The following is a 26,922-nucleotide window of genomic DNA, read 5'->3' as shown; positions in this document are numbered from 1 at the left end:
AGGGTCATGCTGCTGCCTACGTCTCAGAATTCTTCAGGGCCGTGTCCCACAATGGACTCCAAGAAAAGGATTTTACAGTAAGAACAAAATACTATTTTCTCTATTGCCCATTGAGGGACACAGCTCTGAAGAATTCTGAGATGTAGGCAGCAGCATAACCCTATGTCTCGGAATCCCTGTGTCCCTGAATGGATGCCAAGAAAAGGATTTTACAATAAGAACAAAATCCTATTTTTTCGTCCTTCAACAGCTTAGGCAAAGTTATGAGGCGTAAGCTGCGACAGAACACAGGTCAGCTTTTGTGGGGTCCTGACTTAAAGCTGACGTTTTTACTCTGAGAGGGATAGAATACAAATAAATACCAGTATATACAGCTATCCCTGAGAGGATAGGCTGCCATATTATAACTAACTACGAGTGGAGTTTCTTTCAAATGTTCAAGCCTGACCTGTTCTCCATGAAGTGGACCTTGCAATAAAATCCACCTATAACGTCCAGGCTCCCTTCCCCTGTAAACGTCACCATCTCTTAGGCCTCATTCACACTGACACTCCTACATTTAGCTTTTCTAACTGCAGGAGAAGTTATTTGGGAAGCATATAAAACATTTTTATGCTTCCCTGATCACATTTTCCTGTGTTTTAGATGTTCCAGCTTTAAAGTGTGTTTTTAGGCACATTTACATGTATTCAGCCACATTCAGAAGTTCTGTTTGGATCCTAGAAAGCAGTTTTTCCTACACGCAGGTAAAATGACCACGGCTGAATGCATGTAATAAACCCATTAAGAACTAGATGCATTTAGAATTGCCTTTTGACATTGATATAAATGCATCTAATCTCGTGTTCATTGACCCCGTGTGAATGAGGTCCCTTAGTATGTGCAAAAGTACCAGTAAAGAAAAACAGTTTAAATGTTATACTTGTCGTACCCCCATCTTCTGCCTTTGAAGTTTGATAAGAGTGATATTACACTCCTTCCGGTGAGATCCTGGGGAATACAGAGAAATCTCATGAGAAGATTGCAATGGACTGGAGTGTCTTCTCGCAAGATTTGATTCAGGTCTGTATTCCCCAGGAATCTCTCCAGAAGGACGGTGAAGTCACACTCTGTGATGTGGAAGACCAGGGTAAGAAGGTGTAAATCTAACCTTTTATCTTTTGCAGGTAGATTTTGCACATCTTAAAAGGGTTATTCACAAAATGGTGAAGAGTTGGAGAAGGCAGGAGAAGTGAACAATCTAGGTCAAAATAGCTGATTTTGAAAATTTCTCCAATTCAGCTCACTTTCCAGTTCAGTTCTGTTGTCCTAGATTGTTCACGTCTCCGGTCTTCTACAAACTCATCACCCTTTTGCGAATATCCCTGTAAGAGTCAATTATATTAACATGGTTGGGTCGGACCCAGACATAAGCAGACCTTGCAATGTCGGCTTCAAGCTGACCATCTGACAGACAACAGCAGCATAAAAGTGAGGAGCTCCATGGTGCTAAATTCCAAGGCTGCAGGAGTAACAATAATACTAGCAAACACTAACCTATGTGGGTGGCTGTGTTCCACAGACAGTGGCAGCTTAGGCTTTTAGCCATCTCCTTCTGGACAGATTCTGGTTCAGTGCATTTCATTGTCCTTTTCTTTTACTCCATTTTGCTTTTCTGCTTTTAACGGCTGCTAAAATGTTTTCTTCTCATCGCCACGTGTTTCCTCTTGTTGCAGACAAGTGGACGGAGAAGCCAGCATTCGGGACGGCTCTAGAAGAGCACCTGAAACGCAGCTCGCGGGAGATTGCACTTCCCATTGAAGCCTGTGTGATGATGCTGCTTGAGACTGGGATGAAGGAGGAGGTAAACCAATTTCTGACCTATCTTATCACAGCATTCCCTTCTCTGGACATCAGTCTCATAATTTACTTGCTGCTGCATGGTAAATTGTTATCTGCCGGTAGATGGTGAATGATTTGATATATAAAATGATTGTTACTAAAAAAACACAATAGTTTCAGCCATCTAGCCAGGTTTATTTAGAGAGTAGACAACACTGGTAGAACATTGGTGACTTTCTTATGTGTGGACATTAGCAGTCACCTAGGGAAATTTCATCTAGTATATTATATCCCTGAGAGCTATTGGCTGAGATGCCCGTGGGGGTCACCTAGTGCTTGTAGACATTCCATAATTTTTCATTGCACCCATCACATGATGATCTAGGCATTTTGCTGTCGAGGTATTTAAAATATTGTAACGACAGTAGGAACACTATACAGATCAGACTCACTCAGCACTTGGAGGTTGTCTACATCATTTGTATGCCATATTCCAGGGCAATAAGATAACTAACTCTTCCAGTTGATACAAAGACTTAGCTGCCTGCTACAATGACATTTGTGAGCAACAGATTTAGTTGAAGGAAGTAGAGAACGTTAGCCAGACAATCAATCAAAAATCTTTTAATGGTTGAAAATCTTCTTATTAACCTCTGCTTCTGTGACAGGGATTGTTCAGGATTGCAGCTGGAGCATCCAAACTGAAAAAGCTAAAAGCAGCTCTGGACTGTTCCACCTCCCAGCTGGAAGAGTTCTACTCGGACCCACACGCCGTAGCAGGTGAGCTGGGGAAACCCATTTTACTCTTAATTGGACATTCCAATCAGACTTAAAAATGTTGCTCGTAAACTTTATCAGGTGATACAGCCTTAGCCAGTTAGTAGCCCTAAAGGTGCCCATACACCTGCCGATTATCATACGATAATCGGCAGGTGTATGGAAGGCGTGCGACCGTTTCTACTGTACGGTCGCACGTCTTTTGTCTCCCGAGCAGGCGTTCTTGGGAGACAAATGCCAACTGGGCCGGTGTGCGCAAGCGCACACTGCCCGCTCAGCATTGTAGTCATCGGAAGCCCGCCCCTCAGCGGGGCGGGCTTGCGATGATCGCAAGTACGATCTGCCTGTCCAAGATGGGCGGATCATACGAGCTTTTAATTAGCTTACAACCCACGCAAGACGAAAGTCTTACGATAGTTGTAAAGTGTATGGCCAGCTTTACTTCCTGGTTGTCATTTGCACCTGTAGGTGCTGCAATCCAGTGCGATCGAAATAGTGCTTGCAGCATTTTGATTGCACAGGACATGACATGACTTTAATGTCGCAACAACCCAGGATTTATGGATCCCAGGATGCTAAAGAAGACAGTTAAAGTGCCACAATTAGAGGTATCTTGGCTTCAGGTTTAAAGCACACACCCCTAGACAAATAGAAGTGTTGCATGCATAATCAATGACTGTGTATTTTTAAATGTTACATACGTTAGAGAAAGATTTATTTTATGATGAAATAATTTGAATAAGACCTTCTCTTTTTTTTTTGAAGGTGCCTTAAAGTCTTATCTGCGTGAGTTGCCAGAACCTCTGATGACCTTCAGCTTGTATGATGAATGGATCGCTGCTGGGAAGTAAGAGCAATTTGAATAATTTACGTCCAGGGCTTTGCACTGGACACAGCAAGTCTTAAGGTGCCCATACACCTTGCGATTATCGTACGATAATCGCGGGTAATCCCGCGATCGTACGATAATCGCAAGGTGTATCGAAGGAGTGTGACCATTTTTACTGTACGGTCGCACGTCTTTTTTCGAACCAGCATGCTAGAAAACCCGCCAAGAATCGTACGATTCTCGGCGGGTTTCTAGCCTGCTCGTTCAACAACTGCGGAACGGGCCGGAGTGCGCACGCGCACGCTGCCTGTTCAGCATTGCGGTCATCGGAAGCCCGCCCCTCAGCGGGGCGGGCTTTCGATGATCGCAAGTACGATCTGCCTGTCCAAGATGGGCAGATCGTACGAGCTTTTAATAAGTTTACGACCATCGCAAGACAAAAGTCTTGCGATGGTCGTAAGGTGTATGGGCACCTCTTATACTCCAATGCGATTTACTGTAGTCAGACTTTAGACATTTGCACTACGTTTTGTTGCTGCGTTGTATACACTTTGTTGTAGAAGAGATTACTACAAGAGGAAATGTAAAAAAAGTATTAAATCATATTTTGCTGGAGATTAAAATAATAAATGCAAATAGCCTGAAAATAACAATAAAAACCCAGCCTTTGTTGCATGATTCCCCTTTAAACCCCCACACTCCTTTTTCTTTTTTGCCACTAGATGCCCATAGTTTGATGGCCAGCATTATTCAACTCACTTTTGAGCCCAGGTCATCCTGGACCCACCCTACTCTGTGACTGGGCAATGAAAGGAGAAGCAGCAAAGTAATAAGCTTATCTCTGCCACTCTAGTCTCTCCTTCTATCAGCATGCTGTTTGCAGCACACACACTGATTGGCTCCTTGTGCAGCTACTTCCTCTCCCACTCTAGTCCTGTTTTACAAGAACTAATACCAGGTCAAATTATAATACTTACACTGATTGCAGTAAAAAAAGATACATGTAATGGTATATTAATGGTTATGGAGCTGCATTAATTTGTGTCTTTTATAGCTGAGTTCAGCTATAAATTTGACAGTAGAAGTTCTCGATAACATAACCAGTCCATCTTCCTCTGGTGATGCCTAATGTGAATATAGAGAGATCTTACTGGCTTGACGTTCTATGTCTCTTTCTGCAGTGTGCCGGACCAGAACACCAAACTACAGAGCCTGTGGGTTGTGTGCCAGAATTTACCGAAACCTAACTTTGAAAACTTCAGGTAAGATGCTTTGCTGTTCTTTAGGATCCAACAACATAACTCTTCTATGAGGCCTGGTTCACACCTGGGCGTTTTACAGCGCTGATCGACGCGCTGTAAAATGCCCAGCAAGTGAAATCCCATTATTTCCTATGGGCATGGTTCCCACCTGGGCGTGTTTCAGCGCGTAGGAATGCGCTGAATAACGCCCTACGCCCAAAGAAGTACAGGAGCTTCTTTGGGGGGTATTTTCCGTGCGTATCCATTAGGATACAGCTGGATAGCCCTCATAAACGCGCGTTTGTCGTGCGTTTTGTTGACCGCAAATCGCGGTAGAAACGTGCGTCAACCGCGCATGTTACGAACGCCCAAGTGTGAACCCAGCCTAATAGTCAACATGGTATAAATTGATCTTCTGGGTGGGTCATTAAACAATCCTAGCAAGACCCAGCATTTGCAGGTAATGCACATCACTTGTGGTAATCGGACAGCTTAGGGGTTAAAGAAGCATTGCCACAACTTACTAACCTTTGTTTAATCCCCCTCATGTAGCACTAGGTCACATTCAGATCCGTGGCTGCGTTGTGGATTAAAAGGCATATTTATCTCTCTGTTGTGCTGGCTATAGCTCCACCCCAGTCTGAAGCCCAATATGTGACCATGCCCATGGGGGAGTTATAGGCGGCACTTTGGAGTCATTCATTGTGGTGCAGGAAACACTTTGTCTGCCCCAGTTTAGCAGTCTGCACTTAGTCAGCGCTGGCAGGGACGGGTGTCGCAATTTGTCACGTCTGTGGATGCTACATGCACACCTGTCACCACACAAAGCATCACTTCACTGAAAGCCACAATAGATACTGCCAACTTGTGACCATACAAGACAGTGTCTGACCTTCTGCTAAGGCTGGGCACACACCTTACAACCATCGCAAGACTTTTGTCTTGCGATGGTTGTAAGGTAATTAAAAAAACGTACGATCTGCCTATCTTGGACAGGCAGATTGTACTTGCAAGGGGCGGGCTTCCAATGACCGCAATGCCGAACGAGCCGTGTGCGCTTGCGCACACCAGCCCGTCCGGCTTTTATCGTACGAACATGCTACACACCCGCCGAAAATCGTACGATTCTCGGCGGGTTTTCGAATAGTTCCTAAGATAAAAGTTGTGCGACCTTACAGTAGCAGAGGTCGCACGGCTCCCACACACCTTACGATAATCGTACGATTATCGTAAGGTGTGTGGCCACCTTGATACAATGCTTCCTGCTCAGCTGTGGGTTTACCAAGCGCTGTCTGCCCCGCTGACACAATAAACAGTCATTGCCTCTACCTGTAGTAGGGCAGAAGACTATTGCTCACCATGATCCTGCACCTCTGATAGCCTTTAGGTAGCTCAGCCATTTAAATGAGCCAGCTTTTATCAGGGCCAAGGCTGGCAGGGTTATCCAGGATGGCTGACACAGAATGTATGAGTCAGGCCCTGCTGGTTGATCTGCACACAGGAGAGAGGCGCAGTAGTACTGTTGACCATGCTAGCTCAGGATCCAGACCACCTAATAGAATGGGACAAAGTGCTGCATACACTTTGTCCTCTGGGGGATAGGAGGATCAGACAGCATTTTTAGGGAAACGTCTTTTTAAATGTGTAACTCTAGCCAACACTTTTGTAGTACGGACATAGATAAAGGTATGAACGTTTGACAGATTTTTTTTATTACAGTATTTCATTTTTTTTTCCTTTTTTGAATTTTTTCCCTCTGCTTCCTGTCCTGGTAATGACATTGTAACAGTGACAGGAACTGAGGGAAAATCTCCAACAGCCACACAGACCGCAATAAAAAGCAGACAGTGGCCCCGGCCTTACTCGGAAGCAAAAAAAAAGCGCATTTTATTGCTGTCTGTGCCTGCCTTGGAGATTCCCCTTACTCTGTCCTGGCATTATTACCTGGACAGGGAACTACACTACGACAAATGGATGTTTCTATACTTGATCTTGGCTAGTCATTTTATCCATCACTTTTAATTTTTTTTATTTTACTTTTTTTCTCTCTTTTAGGTATCTGGTGAAATTCTTAGCCAAGCTCAGTCACTACAGCGATGTGAACAAGATGACTCCCAGCAATATAGCCATTGTGTTGGGTCCTAACCTGCTGTGGGCAAAGCATGAAGGGTGAGTACTGTGTGTGCCCAGCTCCAAGATAGACTTCCTGCAATGTAATTCCTTTTGTGTTAAAGGTTACCTCTCGGCTTTATTCCACTGGCACAATAGCCCATAGTTGAGAACTGGGTCAGGCGATTTGTCTTGGAAAAATACAATTGTGTTTTGGTTCCAGCGCCATCTACTGCTGGAAATGAAGAATAGCATTTTCAATGCCCACTGTAGATAAGAGGCTCTCTGTGTCGTCTTATTATAAAAAAGACACTTTAAACTTTCTTGTCTTCCTTATTACCATAGAAACAACTTGATTTTACGCTTCAGTCAATTTGGTGAAATGAGAAACCACCTGCATGGGTGGAGGGCAGATTCTAAGTGGTATGGTTCTACCACACATTCTTTGTCAATAAAACTGAGATTTTGATTTCTTTGCTGCTTTGTAGTGTTGTATATCTTTTTTTACCCCTTTTACCTTTCTTCTGTATGAACACTATTTTTGATGGGTTTCTCACGGTAGACTGCACATATTTAGTGCCTTTAGAATGGAAGGCTCATATGGGTGTGATGATCGGGTGACAACAAAGATTTATTGGCCTACCTATGTTCCCGGGGAGCCTTGACTTCCAACCACCTGGAAGCTGTAGCACATTTCCACAACTCATTAATCAGAGGCAAGAGCCTCAACACTCAGTAGAGGTGACCGCGTTAGATTATTGCACAGTAGAGGAGCAGCCTAATGTTAGGTCTTGGGGAAAAAGCAAAGTCCTTTGTGTAGAGCTCTGGGATTGGGTCATTGTCCAAGTGCATAGAAAGGCTATTCGGTACTATGCCGGCAAATAGCTTTGGTGTTTTTCCCTTTTAAAGCTGAACTCCCGCTTTCAAAATGTGTATATATACTTATATTGTTCCAATTTGGTACAATGTATATATCAAATGTTCCTTGGCAGGGCTACGGGGATCATGTAGCTGCAGCTACTACGGTGTATTACAGCATCTTTCAGGTCCAGGAACACCGCTGTGCTAAGCAGCTTCCTCTGTGCTGGTAAAACACAGCTAGTCGCTCCATCAGTATCCAGAGAACACCTAGAGGGGGATTTATCAAAATCTGGAGCAGCTGTGCATGGCAACCAATCAGCTTCCCTCTCTCATTTTCAAATCTTAACTGAACAGACTGAAGAAGAGAAGCTGATTGGTTGCCATAGGCAATGGCTCCAGTTTTGATAAATTCCCCTTCTAGTATTTTTCTGAATATTAAGCATTCTCTGATTGGATGAGGGGTGGTGACGTCACAGCCCTGCCAGGGTTCATTTATATTTACTTACCTTGTGCCTAGCTGGACTAATGTACGTGTCTATCTCAATGGACATGTGTCTTTTTTTAACTTGACTATGTAACTATATATACATTTTTTTAAAGCTGGTGTTCAGCTTTAGGCCTCATTCAAACAGCGTAGAGTGGGGCCGTACAGATCCGTGCGGCGTGCACGGCCATATCGGGCTGTTCTCGGGAAGGACAGGTGCTGCGTGTGATTGTATGCAGCAGCCTGTTCTTCCCTATGGGAGGTGCAGGTGTCCGTACTAAGACAGGATAGATCTTCTGCGCGGCCAAGTACGGACACCCGCACGGATGTGCAGCTCGGGTGAGCGTACAGCCGCATCCTCCCATAGGGAAGAACAGGCTGCTACGTACAGCCCCACTCTACGCTGTACAGATCTGTACAGCCCCACTCTACGCTGTGTGAATGAGGCCTTAAAGGTAAGTTAAATACAGCCATGGTAATTTTACCTGCCAAAGGATCTGCATTTCTGTCCATCCAGTGCCCAGATTTGCATAACTCTTTCACACAGCACCAGCATGCTGGTGACCTGACTCCATCTAAGTTGAACCAACCGTTTGCGCAGCGCTTTACAATATAAGGAACACATTACAATTACAAAACAGTTCAAGATAAGATCAAGTGCAGGTACTCAATCTAGCTGGAAAAACAGGATATAATTTATACATAACTGCATTCATTGTATAAGTGTGTATATAACATTGTATGTTCGCATTGCTAAGGCGGGCTTAGGAGCGAGGGAGAGCTCGGTAATAAAAGGAGGGTTGTGGCAGCAGGAGAGGAATGTGTGCCGCTGTGGTTTGGGTGTCAGTTTGCCGTTTCCAGGCTTGTGGTTTTCCATCTTGCCTCGTCTACTTACACGCTCTCTAATCTTCCGCAGGCCGCACTATTTCTCTGCTTATCAGCTTACCCACATCTGTTACCATACATATAATTTGTGTGTTCCCGTCCCTGTGTAATTTTACTCTGCAAAGATTCCCACAAACTTTTTCTATCGCTCTGAGTTTCTTGTGTAATGTTTGACTTGATTCAGCGGAGGGCTTCTCTAACCGCTGGTGTCATTTTAATATATTTTCGGATATTCATTGTAATTGGCAAAATGCACCTCCCCTCAGTGTTTTAGTATGGCTTTTAATCCGTTTATAGAAGCAAAAGCTAACATCTATATTTAAGTAATAGCAGTACCACAATGATTGAAGTTCAGCATCAGCATAGCATGTTGTGTGCATGATATGGAAGATAATGCACCTCTTAAGGTGCCCACACACCTTACAATTTATCTGCAGATGTTCTGTGGTCAGATGGAAATTGTGCAACAGATTCCTCCATCTACGCTTAACTGTGTGGATGAAGTAATCTCCACCTGGGCCAATCTGTTGCACTTTTTCCATCTGACCACAGAAAATCTGCAAATAAATTGTAAGGTGTGTGGGCACCTTTACAGATGCTTATAAGGATATTAAAAGTCAAAGACTTTGTGTTCACATAAAAGCACAAGGTAGCAGGATATGGAGTTGACTTCTAATTCCTTATTAATAAATGGGGCAAAAAAAACCTTGGGCATACAATTGTGTGTAATACAAAACTGCCACCACTTCAGTACTTCCAGCTGATTTCCCAGTAACATGAATCCCAAACTTGAAGACCTTTCGTTTTAAAGGGAAACTATGGTGTAAACCTGTCACAGACATAGGCAATGCAGACTGAGAATATGATGAAGAATTGCAGAAGCAAAGGTTACCTTCAGTGAATACTGCATGTTAAAACCGTCCAGGGATATAAGCAGCTCAAATTCTATACATATCTTAAAGGTTATGTAAAAACTCCTGTATAACAGTCCATTTCGATTACAATTTGACGCGCAAGGCTCATAAAGTAAACAAAAAATCTCCCTTTACCTTACCTGAGTGAGCCAATCCTCCATCTGTGTCTCACACGCTTCCTCTCCCAGACACTGCAGCTCACAGTGGGAGGGTTTCAGCAACAGGGCAGCACTGCCAATCCAGAAAGCAGTGGACAAGACTGGGTATGTCCACGTGCTGATTGGCAAACGGGTTTGCCAATCGGCACTGATAGCGCCGATAGTCGTGACCCAGCATTGCTTCATCCTACGTGAGAGTGACAACTTTGCTCTGAATTCAGGAACAGTGCTGCATTGTTGCCACACCATCACAGGAAGCTGCATTAGGCGGACTTCATTGGCAGGGTCTGCAGGTATTTGTATGACTTTGCAGGACAGGACAAGAGAACACCATGAAGTGCAGATGTACTTATGATTAAGTGATGCTGCTCATGTTTTTTTTAGTGTTGAATCAGTTTTTATTAATTTTCATAAACTGCTCATGTTTTTTTAATGGGAGGCCATAGTTTTACTTTATATTTTTCCTTTAAAGATTAGCTTGGTCAAAGAAAGAAAGGTCCATGATGCCGAAGAGGCCAAGCTTTAGTAGAAACGTTACAGCTGTACCCTGAGCAGGAAGCATGTTAAGACTAGAGGATACCTCTCCTCTTCTCTATAACATAGGCAGGGGGAGTTCTGTACTTCATTGAGGGTGAGCTTAGCAGGGCTGATGAGTGTTGCATAGGCAGAGAACACAGAAATGTAGGAGCTCATTGGATTTCTGCTTTTTAAAGAGACAAAAGGTGGGGAAATGTGAATGTATTGATGTGCTGGATATGTTTTTACAAATTTAGAGTATAGAGGTTTAAATATTTTCAAAGTGCAGATTATTTATCATGACAAAATAAAATAGATTGCAGATGGCTAAAAATAACTTTTTTTTTCTTCTTTGCAGAACACTGGCAGAGATGGCAGCCGCAACTTCAGTCCATGTGGTGACAATCATTGAGCCTATTATACAACACGCAGACTGGTTTTTCCCTGAAGGTAAGGCAATGGATGGCTGCTGATGTGAAGCTATAGAGCTCATTCATTTACAGTAATACCTTGGTTTACGAGCATAATTCGTTCCTGAAGCATGATTGTAATCAAAAGCGCTTGTATATCAAAGCAAATTTCCCCATCGTAAATAATGGAAACGCAGATGATTCGTTCCACAACCCAAAAATATTCATATAAAAATTATTACAGTACTGTAATATAATACTGCACAAAATCTGAAGGAAAATAAACCAATGACCGGTACCTTCGTGGCTGGCGTTAGGGAGACAAGTGAGAGGAGAATTATTGTGTAGGAGGATTTTCACTATCACTAACGGAATCACTGCTATCTCTTGGTTAAATGGAATCTTTTTCATTTCGTGAAACCTTAACGAGGAATCTATCCAATGACACTTGCTGTTGCCTCCTTTTGAGGATTTGGTGGAAATGTGACATTGCATTGTCGTTAAACAGATTCATCGCTCGCACTGCTGCAGCCTTATTCAATGGTGCTTTTCTATTTCAAAGTTTTTATTCGGGTTTTTCACAAACATGGGTCAGTATACATAGCAACGGGACCATGCATTATACATATCACTGAGCATACAGGTGACCAACATATGTAAGGGAAAATATTATACGTGGTCCTGTAGTACATCTTATGCGAGGAGACTATATTGAGCAACCTAACGGAGTCAGGTTGAAGCAACCGTAATGCAAGATTACTAACGTCTACTCAGTTCAGAAATACAATATATAACACAGGGTCCCAAAAGAGGGAGAAAGAACAAAGGAAAAAGAGCTAAAATAAAATATATTAAAAACAAAAAGGGGGGGAGGGGGGAAGAGTTAGGAAAGATTGAGATAGGGTATAGGACAGAAAAAAAAGGGGGGGGAGGATCTGGCTACTTTGGTTACACTCCATGAGGAACATCAACAGTAGGAAAGTAGTTATATTACCTACTCTGGAGTGTAATCTCCTTACAAGCACAATAAGACATCCTCATATGCCACAGAGCCTAGACTCGGTCATGTGAGGGTGTTGGAGGTGTATCCATGGTTCCCACACCTGGGGAAACACGGGTTGTCTATCAACCAATATGCTTGTCATCCGTTCATTCAACATGATATTGTCCACTCTAGGCATAAATTCCCTGTACGATATTTGTTGCTTCTTACAATTACCAGCCACAGTTAACTTGGCTGCTCGGTGGTGCTTTTCTACAAAATGTTGCTTGTATTGCAAGACATTGCTCGTATTTCAAGGCAACATTTTTCAGAAATGTTTGCTTGTCTTGCGGAACACTCGCAAACCAAGTTACTTGTAAACCAAGGTATTACTGTATTTATTTATTACAGGTATTTATATAGCGCCAACAATTTACGCTGTGCTTTTCACAGTGCACATTCACATCAGTCCCTGCCCTCAAGGAGCTTACAATCTAAGGTCCCTATATCACATGCATACATACAAGGGCCAATTTAGACAGGAGCCAATTAACCTTCCAGCATGTCTTTGGAGGGTGGGAGGAAACCGGAGTGATCGGAGGAAACCCACACAAGCATAGGGAGAACATGCAAACTCCTTGTAGATAGTGACCTGGCAGGGATTCAAACCAGGGACACCCAGTGTTACAAGGCAGAAGTGCTAACCACTAAGCCACTGTGCTTACACATACGGTACGTAGCTAATGTGTAACAGGGTCTATAATATCTTTTATAAATATGTTTATAGAACGTATCCATTATTAAATTGCTGAGTTGTATAAATGCCATTCACTTTATTTTGTGTGCGGTTGCCCGTACATATAGATTTGTGAATGCTTAAAAAGAAGCTGCACTTTTAACACAATGGCTCTTTAAATTTACCCCGCCATACAAAGCAATTCTTATATACAATAACCATTGCAACACTTCTCTTCCCTACTGGTATGGCTTTGGTGCACTTCTTAACTCTGTACGCTTCAATGTTTTGTAGATCTGAGAGCTGCATTAACCACTCAGCAGTTTTACTAGGGTCTGCCATAGGAGGCTGTAATAGAGATTTTTAGATCTACACATACAGGGCCAATTTAGACAATTGGCAATTAACCTTTCAGCATGTCTTTGGAGTGTGGCAGAAAACCCGCACAGGGAGAACATGCTGGCCTGTATTTGAACGGAGTGCCCCATTGGTGCAAGGCATTCTCTTCCCTTTCTGTGCAGGCCTTAAAGTTGGCTATTTAAGTGCATTACCTTACAGAATCAAAGCTGATGGTACAAAGATGTCTTATATTTACAGATTCAATCTTTGCCTGATTGATCAGTTTGCCATTTACCTGTTACCCGTTGCATCAACTGTTATGTCCACTCTTGACTTTTTGATCTTCTTCCTTCAGATGTGGACTTTAATGTATCCGGAGCTTTTGTCCCGGCCACTCCATCTTCCCACCATAATAACGTGTCCAGCGGAAATGACATGCCGTATGAGTTTGGTCTTTTCGAGACCAAGAAAAGGCCGTTTAGCATGGCCATTGCGGAGGACCTCTTGAAAAAGGACAGGTGGGTTATAGAGAAATAAAGTTTTCAGATTTTGCTCTTAAAATGGAAACCTTCAGTACATGGAAGCTGCCATTTGCTGACTTAATTTTGGAGTCTACAAGGTCTAGGCCTGTTATCTTATCCTCGATTTAACTTTAACTGAGTCACTGATGCAGTACAAGTCTGTAGCTTGTGCCCCAATACCTGATGTGCACATAAACTGGTAAAACAAAATAATGGCACCATCTTATAACAGAAGTGGTTTTCTACTTAGTTTATCAGCAGGCTGTGTGTGCAATCTTCTCTCCTTTGCAGAGCCCCAGGCTCTGCAAAGGTTCTGTCATCCTTCACTTGATCTCTATAAAGTTCAGTCACCCTTCGCTCGGTCACCCTTCGCTCGGTCACCCTTCGCTCGGTCTCTGTGAAGTTTTGTCATTCTTTACTTGGTTTCACATCCAGTCATCAGAGATCAGAAGCACTTCTCCTTGTGTAGTATAAAACATTATTTTAACAAAGCAGAGCTTGGGGAACATGAAAAAGCTACCTCTGCTCCCCCCGCACAGTAAGTGTTAAATGTTAGTTTTTAACCTCAGTGGCTGGGAAAAAGCACTTCTACTCACCTTATCCCTCACTGCCCTGGCAGCTAGCGCTCTCCTCTTCCCTCTGACGCTCTGGGTTGTGGACCAGCCCTCAATGTCCTCACCTGAAATACAGGGCTGTTGGTCCTGCATCATACATGATGCCACAGCTGCATGTGCTGAACAGAAAAGGCTGTGGGGGACTGGTTGCATGAAAGGAGAAGACTGTGAGGGATAAGGTAAGTAAAATTGTTTTTCACTGCTACCCTAGTTAAAAATGAGCATTTAATCCATGCAGTGCAGGGGAAGCCCCATTACAAGGCTATTTATTAATTTCCCCAGTGTTCAACTTTTAGAGTTTCTAATATGAGAATGCAACTTTTAGAGTGTGTACGCAGGCATATTACAAGACTCCCCGTGTTTGTGTTCGCTTGAGGCTGGCTATCCTCTGCCTGGTCCCAGATTTTGCTCTGCCAGCCATTGCTTATGCACCTCTGTCCCTAGTCCCAGTGTGTGTTGGACTATGACTATGCACATGCTTGTTGCAGGTCACTGACTAAAAAAAAAAAATTGACTTTAGATCTAGAACTTTGGGGGAAAGTTTCTTAACCCTTGCAGCGGGGCTACCAATGCATTGCAAGGGTTAAGTACTCGTTTTGGTCTAGGTTCAAAAACAACAAAGTTATACTCACACGATCTTTGGATCCGGCCTTCTATGACAGGACTCTCTCCTGCCTGTCTGTCTGTTCCTCCGCTGCAGCGATGGAATGTCCCTTGGCATCCTCACGTCCAATACACAGTGTACAGGACATGATGACTCATGGGACCTTAGATCACTGGAATGGAGAAGGAAGCAAGGCTGAAGGGACCAGTCTAAGAACAAGCCATCCCCGGAGATCAGGTGAGTATAACCTAGATAAAAACAAGCACTTAAAGGAGAACTATGAGGTGAGTGCTTTTCACTCATCCTCATAGTTCTAGCCGACCTGTGACAATGAGACTGTCACAGGTCGGCTCAGTAGATCGGGAGGTGAGCGAACACATACCGGGTTCGCTCGCCTCTCGATCCTGTCACGGCTCTCTGCCATGACAGGGGAGGGGCTGGATTCCCCCCTCCCGGCTCCGATCCTCCAGCGCTGACTGGCGGAAAGGACGGGGGAGGGGCGGGCACAGCTGGCTCTGCCTCTAGATGGTCAGAGCCAGCTGTCACTCACCCAGCTGGGCGGATACAGACATAGTTGTCGGGATCCGTTTCAGCTGCGGCGTCTCAGTATACCGCGAGTTGTAGCTCGCGGTATGCTGAGCTTAGGGTGACGGGAGGACGCTAGTTTGTGTTGTCCAGTTACCCTTAGGAGAACTATGGGGAAAAGCCTTAACCCCATAGTTCTCTTTTAACCCTTGCTCTGGCGGGGTAGACCCAATGCTAGGGTTAAGAATTTTTACGTCGGAATTCTGCTTTAAGATGCCCAATATGTGTCGAGATTTGTTATCGGAGCAGCTATAGCCTCCTGCCAGCTTTAGCAATTCTGTTGATTCCCCTTTGGCTTTGCTTATTATTAAGGTGTTTTTTTGCCTACAGAACTGCCACTCATTGGATGCTATTTTTTGTTACACTATTCTATATAAACCCAGAGACTGTAGTACATGAAAATACCAGGTGGTCAGCAGTTTCTGAGACCTTACAGTATCTGGAACCTTACATTGTGTTGAGATGCAGCCACATGATTTCCTGTCTGGCTTTTTGCTTTATCAAGAAAGTGTACCTAGTAAGTTGCTCAGTCAGGGTATATAGAAGTTGTACTGTGCATTCTTACTCAGAAGAGTGGTAAGACACAGCAAGATATTAAAATCTAGTCTTCTGTTGGGGTACCCCCTATGAGCAGAATCAAATGTTTATCACACCGTTTTTCCCTATGTTGGGAAGTGTGATCATTTAGCAGTTCACAGCACATTCTGCAATAGGCCATCAGCACAGTCAGCGATACAGGTTGTGGCACTTCCTGACAATGACAAATGTGAATGAGCGTCAGCAAATCTCTCATATACAGTAGGTCTGCGTACATGTGGCCGCACTTGGGTTCTGTTCAAGTGGTGTAATCAGTGTCTCCTTCTGTCATACTTCAGTGGTGGCCTCAAAGTTCTGGACTTCCAGTTCAATGTGAGGAGGGGAGGAACTTTAAACCGAAAACACGCATCCCCTGCCTTTCATCCGCCACTGCCACCCAATGATGGTGGGACACAATCAGAGCCAGCTGGAACCCCAATAGATGTTACCACTGCTAACAGTTCTGCACAGCCAGCAGTCCATGCAGAGCCTGTGTCGGCTCATGGACAAGAAGAGGCCAGGTAAGGACAAGCATGTGCATTATACGGAGGGTTTGTCATTCATTGCTCTTATCACATATGATCAAAATTGTTATTCCATTGTCATCCACAGCACAAACAAGACCAAAGAAGCTCCTACAGCGACCACACCCCCATCTCTACGGAATGGATCTCTCTCAGCTGCTGCAGCCAACACAAACCAGTTAGTGGGTGTTCCTGCGCAAGGTGGCGCCAACCCAAGTCCTCACTCCTCAAGAAAAGGTGAGTAGCATGTCGTGAACAAATATTATATCTCATGCAGAACAGGGCTGTGAAAGGAAGTGCATATTTGAAGGTTTGGTATTGTGCGTCTACTTCAGAGGTAAGTTGATATGCCACGCTCTGAGATTCCTCCCTTGTCTGGGTGCTATAAATTCCCGGTGGCAGTCAGTGGAACCTGTACATAATCCTGGCAGGCAGCAGCGGTGATGAGAGATTGCCTGAGAAACTTCATGGAGGTGAAACGAAATAGGCTGCAAATGTGCATAATATACATGTGGGCTACTCTGATCTGTTTCCACCCTAAATCATTGTTTTGGCTGGAAGAACTATGAGGTGAGTGCTTTTCACTCACCTCATAGTTCTAGCCGACCTGTGACAATGAGACTGTCACAGGCCGGCTCAGTAGATCGGGAAGTGAGCGAACACATACCGGCGTTCGCTCACTTCTCGATCCTGTCACGGCTCTCTGCCGTGACAGGGGAGGGACTAGATTCCCCCCTCCCCGCTCTGATCCTCCAGCCCTGACTGGCGGGACGGACGGGGGAGGGGGCGAGTACAGCTGGCTCTGCCTCTAGATAGTCAGAGCCAGCTGTCACTCACGCAACTGGGCGGACCCAGACATAATTGGAGACCTATGGGGAAAAGCCCTAATCCCATAGTTCTCCTTTCAAAGAGAAGATGCCATTGCTGACCTCTCCTTCTGAAAAATGTTAGTTTCCTGGCTGTCAAGTTGACCCCCTTGCTTCATTACCGAGTTACTGACCCAGAACAAGTGTGCAGACTACATGCACATTTCCTTCATGCTGTATTGCTTTATAAGCTCAAAGTAAAGAAAAATACCTGTTATTCCTGTTAGAATTCCAATGTGTTCCTCTACTGCTGTAGTGAGCCAACAACACTGCCCTTGCTGCACAGAAATCCCAAGCAGTGTTGTCAGCCCTGTCTGGGTGCTCCCCTGCTGGACTACAGAACTCCACCTATCCCCAGTGCTCTATTTCCCTCTCTATATCTATATTTGATTTTTTTGTTGTTACAAAACAATGATGCTGTTTTGATTCCCAATAGATTGCTCACATACTGTGTGTAGGAAAAGGGCCTTTGGGAGATGTAGCTGTGGGAGAGTGTCCAAGTCAGTAGGAGCTCTCCTTTTATCAACTGCCTGTGCAAGAATTTTCAAAGGCTGGTGATGTCACATGGAGTAATTAAAAACTGTTTTTCACTACTAGAACCGCATAACTTTAAAAAAAATAAAAATAATGCTGGTAAGATGCTCTAGAGGTGGTGGTAAATTGGGGTCAACTTTAAAATACTTTTTTAATTCTATTTAAATAATAGTCCTGGAACTAGAAATTGGCTGCTTTCATCAGGGGAATATGAGCTGGCTTGTTTGCATTGTGACAGATTCAAGTTTTAAACTAGTGAGAGGGTTATTTTTTAGTATTTCAGGCATTAGTACTTTTTTAATTTTAAAATGTATATTTTTTTTCTCTTGCAGTTACTAAGAAACCTGCCCCAGCTCCTCCAAAGCCAGTAATTGCCGCTCCTGTACAACCTGGAAATCAGAATGTGCCTATTGCAGCTAATACCCCTCCCTCCATCTCACCCAAACCCTCCAGCCACGGCCATAGTCCCTCCCCGCCAAACAGTACCAGTAATCAAAGTGGAACAGGAGCTCCTGCTTCACACTCATATGGCACCTTACCACGCAGGCATTCGGGTAGCCAGCCCTTCATACAGGCACCGAACCATCCTCCCCCGCAGCCACCCGCACAGCCAGCACCTCAGCCTAAGCCCACAATTCAATCCATGGTGTCACCATCCACAGAGTCAACTACAGAGCAATCCTCCAGTCCCTCACACTCCCCAACACCACCAGATACCCCTCCTCCCATTGCAGAGCACCCAACTGCCCACGGCATCCTGCCGGAAGCCACTCAGACCCACCCCTTGCCCCAGCAAAACTCTGGCACCCTTCCTCGGCCGCGGCCTGTCCCCAAACCACGTATCCGACCGAATGTCCCCCCTCCTCCCCAGCCCCCAACATCTAATTTGCCTGGAGAAACACAATCACTATCTACTTCGAAGTTCATCACTGGTAAGTACAGTAGAGTCTGCAGAATGAATATAGATGTATACAATGTAATGTTAAATTGAAGGGGAAAAAAAACTGAGTCAGTAAAAATCAAGCACCTAAAGTCATCAGTCATACTGAGAGTCCAGAGTTTTGAAGATCGAGAGGTTCTTAAGGTGTCCTACACTAGTTCACTGCTAATCTCCTCATGAAAAAACATTAAATTGTTTTACTCCACAGCGGCAGCTTGAGAGTAGAGTGCAGTTATTGACATTGTCTTTTCTCTTTTGCCGAACTAGCATTTCCTTAGTACATGTCCTTTCAGTCCACCAGTAACACATTGAGAGCATGTTCATTAAAGAGTTCAGCACAAAGGTGAGGAGCTGTGAAATGTTGAACCCCAGTCAAGTTGTCTCTGAAGTCTGGATATCATTGTAAGGCTCAATCCCAGACTACAATTGAAGTTATACAAAGGGTGCAGGGTTTTTTTTAACCAGTTTTTAAGAAGAAAGTAATTTTATCAGCAAAATAAGAGGAAAGTCACGGGGAGTCACGTATACAGTAGCGAGTGGTAAAGACAGGTCTCCTGGGTTTCAATAATCTATCAAATAACAAGCAAGGCTCCCCTAAATACGAAATCCCATAAGATGGAGCTGTCTATAATAGAAAAACAGGCAGTACAATGTATCAAAAATTTAATGAAAATAAAGAAATAGAAAACAACATAAAACAAAATCGCATCAAAAAAACACCAACTGACAAAGACATTTAAAATCAATAAAAAGCAAGTCCTCCTTAGTATGGCCCGAGTGAAAAAAAAAGTGCAGTTGAAAATATATTTTGACAGTAATTTTACTTATTTATTTTTTTGTTATTCAGTTTAGCATTTTGAAAAAAAGATATATAGGTCCCTCATGTTAAGCCTTTTTTATTTTTTATTTCATTAGATCAGGGTATGTAACACTAACAGTCCTGTTGCTGGTGAGTTGTTGCCAGCAACAGGCTTGCTAGTGTTACATGCCCTGATAGTACTAGAGGAAGCACACCATGGCAACACGTCCTTGCTTGGTTAAACACTGCAAGTCTTGTTCACCAGCCAGAGCAGCATCAGAATGACCTCTCGCTGGTTCGGCCGGCAAGGTCCGTGGGAGCAAAGTCAACATGGGAAATTGAAGGGCAACTCTACTTCGAGTAAAGCAACGAGAAGTTAGTCTTAAACCTCTCCATCATGTACACAGTAAGAAGTGGCTTTGACTTTAATTTTCAATATCTGCCCATTACAGGATTGTATTTTATGATGGGTGCTGCTCTGAAGCTCATGTAGAACATGGTGGTTAGAGAAGCCATGGTCTGTGCTCCATCTACTTTTCACCAGGTTACATTGAGGGCATCCAGCACAGCCTTTTGGTTAGTGAGCAGACTTTAGTCCAAGTTTGCCTGTTTTGATCGCTAGATCCCTTCTGGGACAGTAAGGCAGTCGCACTCATTGACTCCTTCACTGCTAGTCCCTGCTTAGTGCAAAGCTTCTTAGGGAAAGGACACTGCAATAGTGTTAGGAATACTTTGTGGAATCAGATGCACTCCATAGCACTAATGGAAAAGCTACCTGCTGCAGCTCATTAATTATTCAACCTTTTCCTAATAGCAGTATGGATCTCACAAATTCCTACTTTTGTAAACTTGTGTTGTTGCACACAAAATGGCCGCTACCTTCAAACACAACGGCTTGTGCCTGCAGACCAGATGCTGTTGTGCCTTTGCCCTAAATCAAAAGTGGATTATATCTTCAGTCCACCCTGGCTATCACTGGCTGTTTTGCTCTCAGCATGACACTAAACCTAAAATCAGAGAGGGGGGTGGTGGGGGTGACGGTGAGCTGCGTGGTGGGCAGTGCTTGCTAATAGTTTTGTCTGTGGTGCCTCCAACAGGTTGCGAAAGTTACCGGTATTAAGGTTTGTACACTGCTGACACTGCCTGCACTGCCTCTGTGTTTGTATTGACCGCTTGGCCTTGCGACCTTTGCCGTCTCTGATTTTCATTTCACCACATCCCACTCTCAACCATATTGTCCAGACCCCCTCCCTACCATCTGCACCCTGCACCAAATCTGCATTTCATCAGCACTACCCTGCACCATAGCAATGAACACTCCTGGGGAGCTGATCCATGTCCTGATACATCAGAAAGCTTATTGATCAGATGGCTACAGTGGCTTTCTGCACCATGAATCAATTGCTAATGGAACCAATTAGGTTCCCCCTTGGGCCCAGGGGAGCTCTTCTTACAGATGCTTACTTTTTCTGTAGTGGTTAACGTTATTATGAAGCATATGATGAGTAAGGGCCTATAGCAGCGAGGATTGCGTTAGTGGGTGTTGTCTGATTTCACTTTACACTACATCACTGTCTAAGCCAAGGTGCTCTGTATTGTCATTTTAAAGAGACGCTGTCACCAGACCAGATCATCTCAACAAAAATCTTCCAACAAAATTATGTGTCCATTTAATGTGTTTTATGCATGTTATTTATCTGTAGTAGCCTCCCTTGTGTAGACATCCAAAAGCCCTGAGTGTTCTGCTGTGCACCACCATCTTACATATGTCCTCAGCAGTTTCAGCAGAATCTGAACTGTCACTCAAGTGACTCTCTTGTATTCCTCTTTGCTACTTCCCCGGCTGCTACTTAAAAGGATATGCAGGCAGGAGAAGGGGAGGATGGTGGAGTTGGACCATGCACAGACATTAATTAAATACTCCCAGAAGAGGAGAGGACTACCATGTGCAAGGAGGGAGGGAGCTGTGCTATGGGATTCCACTTTCCCGAAGAAGTCCAATTTTCTAGCAATTTAAGAGACGCTTCACTTTGTAGGTGAATAAAAAGTAATTTATAGAAAGGGAAAATGCAGCAAGTAAGCATTTAAAATGTTTGATTTTTCTCTACTTTTACTTGCATTTTTTAAAGTTGGTGACAGGGTCTCTTTAAAGGGCCACTGTAAACCGAGCAGCTAATAGGTTTTGCAGTGTAAATTGCACATCGACATCTCTGATGCTATGTTAGAGCGAACTTGTCAGGACAGAAATGCTGCAGCTGTCATTGATGTCAGTTATTCTTTATTTTCAGTCACTGGAACCAGTATGCAGGTAGCCATCTCCAATTCACTGGCTACATACTTATTCTGGATCTTATCCTGGTTCACTTAGTAGTAAAGTGAGGATGGCAACCCCGATACTTAGAGATATCAATGACAGTTCAATATTTCTCTTATGACGGGTGTGTTAGTAAGTCCCAATCTGACTGACTTCCAAGGCCACAGGCCTACTCCTCAGTCTAGCCTGCACACCTATGGGGCCATTTTAACACCTGGGAAACAGAAGCACATACATATGGATCAGGCCAAAAGGCTAAGTAACAGCATTGTTTAAAATGGCTGCCCAGGATTTTAATGAAACTGCACACACTTGGTATTCCCCTGCACCCCTGCATTGATGGTATAAGGCATCACATCCTTCGTGTTGGGTGGAACACTGCTTGAGGTATCCTGGTGGTAGAGCTGGTTTTAGTTTGCATGGTAGTTGGCTATGTTCACCTCACGTGTAGACACTCGGACTAGTGTAAGTGATTGTAGCCGGTACAATAGTGATACCATATTGACAACATTGCTCAAAACTGATGCACAGATTATAGCATTATAGAGGCAAGAGCCAGCCAACTGAATGCTTTCACATACTTTGTACGTTCAAAGCCATCACACGGCTGGCTGTTAAAGCGCCTTTTCTGCATAAGTATCTGTGTACCAATTTTCATAATTGTTCTCAAATGTTGTTTTATATATGTTTATGCTTTCAAATATATTTTATTGCATCCCCTATGGCATTTAACATTGCACGGTCATAGTTTTACATACATGCGACCACAAACGTGTTTTGCATGTGTGTACTTCGAAATGTTTTTATCTTAACTGCTTCATTTAATGACACAATCGATAAACAGGTATTAACATTAAAATGATACCCATGGTCAGTCCATTTGAAACAGGTATTGCGGTTTATGATATGGGCTCGACAGTTTAACCACTAGACATTTTTCTGTATGTCTCAGGGACTCTGTTGGTGAGATCTCAGGTCTGCATACCTGATGTGCCCACTATGAGGGCTCATACAATCCCTGTGCTGAGTTCCTGGGTCTGTTTTACCTGATGTACCCATTAAGAAGGGCCCCCACCATCCCTGTGCTGAATTCCTGGATCTGCATACCTGATGTGCCCATTATGAGGAGCTCCCACCATCCCTGCACTGGTTTAACAGGTCTGCACCCCTGCTGTGCCCATTATGAGGGGTCCCCACCATCCCTGCACTGAGTTCCCGGACCTGCACTTTGCTATACCCATTATAAAGGGCTCCCACCATCCCTGCACTGAGGTCCTGGGTCTGCACTCTTGCTGTGCGCATTATGAGGTGTCTCCACCATCCCTGCATTCTCTTATGGAGAATGTTACAAGTGGGGCCTAAACACACAAAGGTGGGTTGAAATACCCCAAACTCCCAAGTGGACAGCAACAGCTTCAGGAATTATGCTAAGATCTCGCTGTTGGAGAATCCAAGACATATGAGAAGCCAGGGGCTGGCGCAGCCCACCCGACTCTACCTATACAAATATCGCTTTTAGGCTGGGTTCACATCTGGGCGTACGGAATATGCGCGTTTGCCGTGCGTTTCGTGGCGTGCGTTTTACAGCGATTTGCGTTAAAAGAAATGCGTGTTTTCGAGGGCTATCCCGATATATCCTAATGGATACGCGCGACAAATACGCCCCAAAGAAGCTCCTGTACTTCTTTGGGCGTTTTACAGTGCGTTCCTACGTGCTGTAAAACACCCAGGTGGGAACCATGCCCATAGGCAATCATTGGTTTTCACATGTTGAGCGTTTTACAGCGCGTAGGAACGCGCTGTAAAACGCCCAGGTGTGAACCAGGCCTTAGGTGGCCTGACCCTTTAAGCGAGCCATCTTGTAAGAACCGGTGTTCAATATGTCAGAGTAGTAACTTGCAACAGCCCTAGTAAGCTTTGTGAAAAATTGTTTTGACCTAAAAATGCCGAAATCCTTTAAAGGAGAACTATGAGGCGAGTGATTTTCACTCATCCGCATAGTTCTAGCCGACCTGAGCGAACACATAACGGCGCAGCTCACTTCTTGATCATGTCACTACAGAGAGCCGTGATAGGGGAGTGACTGGATTCCCCCCTCCCTGCTCCGATCCTCCAGCGCTGACCGGCGGAACGGACGGGGGAGGGGGCGTGCACAGCTGGCTCTGTCTCTGGATAGGCAGAGCCAGCTGTCAATCCTGCAGCTGGGTGGGTCTCAAAAGCAATGTTGGGATCCGTTCCGGCTGCGTTGTCTCAGTATACCGTGAGCTGTGGCTCGCGGTATACTGAGCTTTGGGTGACGGGAGGAAGCTAGTTTGTGTCCTCTCGTTACCCTTAGGAGAACTATGGGGAAAAGCCCTAACCCCATAGTTCTCCTTTAATGACAGGTTCTTTTTAAATGACTTGGTGCATTTCCACTTTTGGAGTCAAATATGAGAAAACCCCTCTTTATGTTTGTTGTGTTCTCATATTAACACAGCATACCCAAAAAATATATTTCTTCTTAAGTTCCGGGATCGGGGAAGGTATCTGAGCATTCGGGCGAGTACGAGTACTCGCCCAAATACTCGGTATCGGTGCATCCCCTAGGTATGACCATTAAAAAGTATTACAGCTGTCACTGGAAAAGGAAGTGAAGGAAACCAAAAGTTGACACTTGTGATAGGAACAGGAAGTAGAAAGGAACAGGAAGTAGAAGGATATATCCTAAACGGTTCATCTATGCTAGCAATAACTGCCATGTTATCATGGACATTTACTTGTACTCCCTTGCTTTGTCTGGACAGGAATGAGGGGAAATTCCTCTATGGGTCTACATGGTGATAATTGTCCTAGGTGGGACTTTCTTAGACTTCCTTTCAGGTGTGTGAAAGAAATGGGGGGAAATCTCCCCAGTGGCAGTAGAAATTTGACAAAGGACCTAACCATCCTCCACTCTTAGAAGAATCCATAATGGTTCCTTATTTCTTTTTCACACACAAAGTATGGTTCTATTTTCTCGGGGGAACCACTCACCTCCTTTCCTTTAAGCATTAGTACTGTAGAGATGAAAGAAAGGAAGAACCTGATAGCTTACTAAGAGCATCAAGAGCAGTACTTCCTTCAGAGAGATCATGGAGCCCGCTGCAGGCAGCCATTTTTTCTTGTTAACCATTACACAAAGGACAGGCAGCCAGTCAGTTCCCTGTTACTACTCTATGTGCCAAACTGATATATTGATTATTTAGCTCAGCCAGCAAGATGGCTGCCTTTAGAGCAAGTAGCTCAAAAATATTTGGCTTAACATGTTTCCCTGTATCAGGTTTCTAACTGTAAATAATTTTATTGACCAACTCAGATGTTTGATGGGGCTTTATCAGTAAACACTTGACTTTGGAAAATGGTAAGGAATGAGGCACGTGATTGGCCAAAACATACACTCATCTGACACCTGCCCTCCAATCATGATTTCTCTCACTTGTGCTGGGTACTAACCATGTGTGGCCCTAACCAGGCTTGTGTGCACTTACTAATACAGCATGTGGGCTCCACAGGCATTTGGCTTGCTTCCTTCTAGACTGCGTGATTATCACGTGGAACGCGAGAGCGCACAAGCTGTTGTGATTAAACCTACACAGGTTTGTGTTATGCTATTGTCCTTACACTGCTTTTAGCTTGCAGTCTCTGCAGGGACCAGTTAGCTCTATTCTAGTATAGTCTTCTAGGACTGGCCTCAGTCTAAACTATTGCCCCCGACATGTTTGCTCTTACACCGGGCTTGCGTTTCAGATATGATTTTCACTACCACATTAACCAAATCCCACAAATATCCTTTGATATTCCTGAAACATTCTGCAATCTGTGAGGTCCATTAAGAAGACTTGTCACCTTCACACACTACACGCAGCCATTTTGATGTAGTCTGAGTTTGTAAGGTACTAGTAACATTACTAATAGACAAAGCTTAGACTCCCTTCTGAGTGCCATCACTGGGCATCATGTGTGGGAGCAAAGCATTCTATATCTAGGGCAAACCAATCCGATATCAGCTGTCGTTCCTCAAGCGCAGCTTAGGAGATAAAAGCCAGCATCTGATTGGTTGATATAGTCAATACAGGCATTTTTATCCATGAGGCCCGCTGTTTTCTGACAATGTTGCCCCACCAATAAAATGGCTGACCCCAGTGTGTGCAGTCCACAGGTCAGCTTTACATTGCACTTCACAAGCTTAAAAAGAAGGGAGGTGCTCTAATCCATTCCAACCAATGAATCACATGCTTGGGTCAAACTGAAGAAAGCTGATTTGGTTGGCAATGGTATTACATTTTTTTTTTAGGTGGGAAACCTGAGTTTTTAGCATGTGATGGTGAGAACTTTTGAGATGTGCCCTAAAAATACAGAATTCTAACCTGGTCTGTAGGTGCCATGATTACCAAATAGACGGTCAGGGTACTATAAAGTGCCTGCTGTCCTCAACTACAGTGACGCCGACAAAGCACCATGTGTTAGGCAAAGATAGATTTGAATTCATAGCTTGTAAATGCATCTCGCATTACTAAGGATATATTTCCGTTCAGCCTTATAGGGATTGAAGAATGTCGTCTTTCCTAAATGTATTTCTTTTGCTGCAATGAAAATGTTTTTTTGTTTTTTTTTTCTTTCCTGTTTTGTCTTCTTTATTTCTCTTTCCAGATCCAATATTAGCACAGCCTGTCGCTGATTCTGTGTGCCCAGTCCCCGTCGCAGACCCTCCTCAGCTGCCGGTCGCCCTTCTCGATACCGAGGTCGAGAGCACAGCTCTGTAAAGGAGGCGGAATCTTCTGCGTTCCCTTAGACAGCCCTGCTGACCCATTTCGGTTGTCATGTCAAGATCCAACAGTGAGAAGCTTTTACCGTCTGTCGTTTTGTTGGAAGATGCCTTTAAAGTTTGAATGACCTGATGTGTCTTGGCTTTGAAGATCGTGCAACCCTGGCCGCAGGGACTGATTGGACAATCCCTTCAATATA

At 44.1% G+C, this 26,922-nt stretch overlaps 1 protein-coding gene across 3 annotated transcripts in view; it reads left to right on the top strand.

Annotated features, from left to right (window-relative positions):
- Positions 1 to 26,922, top strand: part of ARHGAP17 (Rho GTPase activating protein 17) — a 126,036-nt gene that overhangs the window by 82,242 nt on the left and 16,872 nt on the right. The window contains exons 10-21 of one of the 3 annotated variants that reach the window (XM_018561572.1): positions 1,716 to 1,843; positions 2,490 to 2,601; positions 3,364 to 3,445; positions 4,609 to 4,689; positions 6,724 to 6,837; positions 10,954 to 11,045; positions 13,418 to 13,580; positions 16,262 to 16,483; positions 16,575 to 16,723; positions 18,219 to 18,818; positions 20,723 to 20,746; positions 26,608 to 26,624. In XM_018561572.1, the coding sequence (XP_018417074.1) occupies positions 1,716 to 1,843; positions 2,490 to 2,601; positions 3,364 to 3,445; positions 4,609 to 4,689; positions 6,724 to 6,837; positions 10,954 to 11,045; positions 13,418 to 13,580; positions 16,262 to 16,483; positions 16,575 to 16,723; positions 18,219 to 18,818; positions 20,723 to 20,745 (1,766 nt within the window). In that variant the 3' untranslated portion in view covers position 20,746; positions 26,608 to 26,624. Of the gene's footprint in view, positions 1 to 1,715; positions 1,844 to 2,489; positions 2,602 to 3,363; positions 3,446 to 4,608; positions 4,690 to 6,723; positions 6,838 to 10,953; positions 11,046 to 13,417; positions 13,581 to 16,261; positions 16,484 to 16,574; positions 16,724 to 18,218; positions 18,819 to 20,722; positions 20,747 to 25,273; positions 25,319 to 26,607; positions 26,741 to 26,922 lie in introns of those variants that run through there. The other 2 variants (XM_018561563.1, XM_018561580.1) reach the window with 2 other exon arrangements.

Source organism: Nanorana parkeri, unplaced genomic scaffold (genome assembly GCF_000935625.1).
Source record: "Nanorana parkeri isolate BGI_ZX_2015 unplaced genomic scaffold, ASM93562v1 scaffold19, whole genome shotgun sequence".
NCBI classification, from domain to species: Eukaryota; Metazoa; Chordata; class Amphibia; order Anura; family Dicroglossidae; genus Nanorana; species Nanorana parkeri.
Note: the sequence above shows the minus strand (reverse complement) of the source record. Positions and strands in the feature narration are given on the sequence as shown.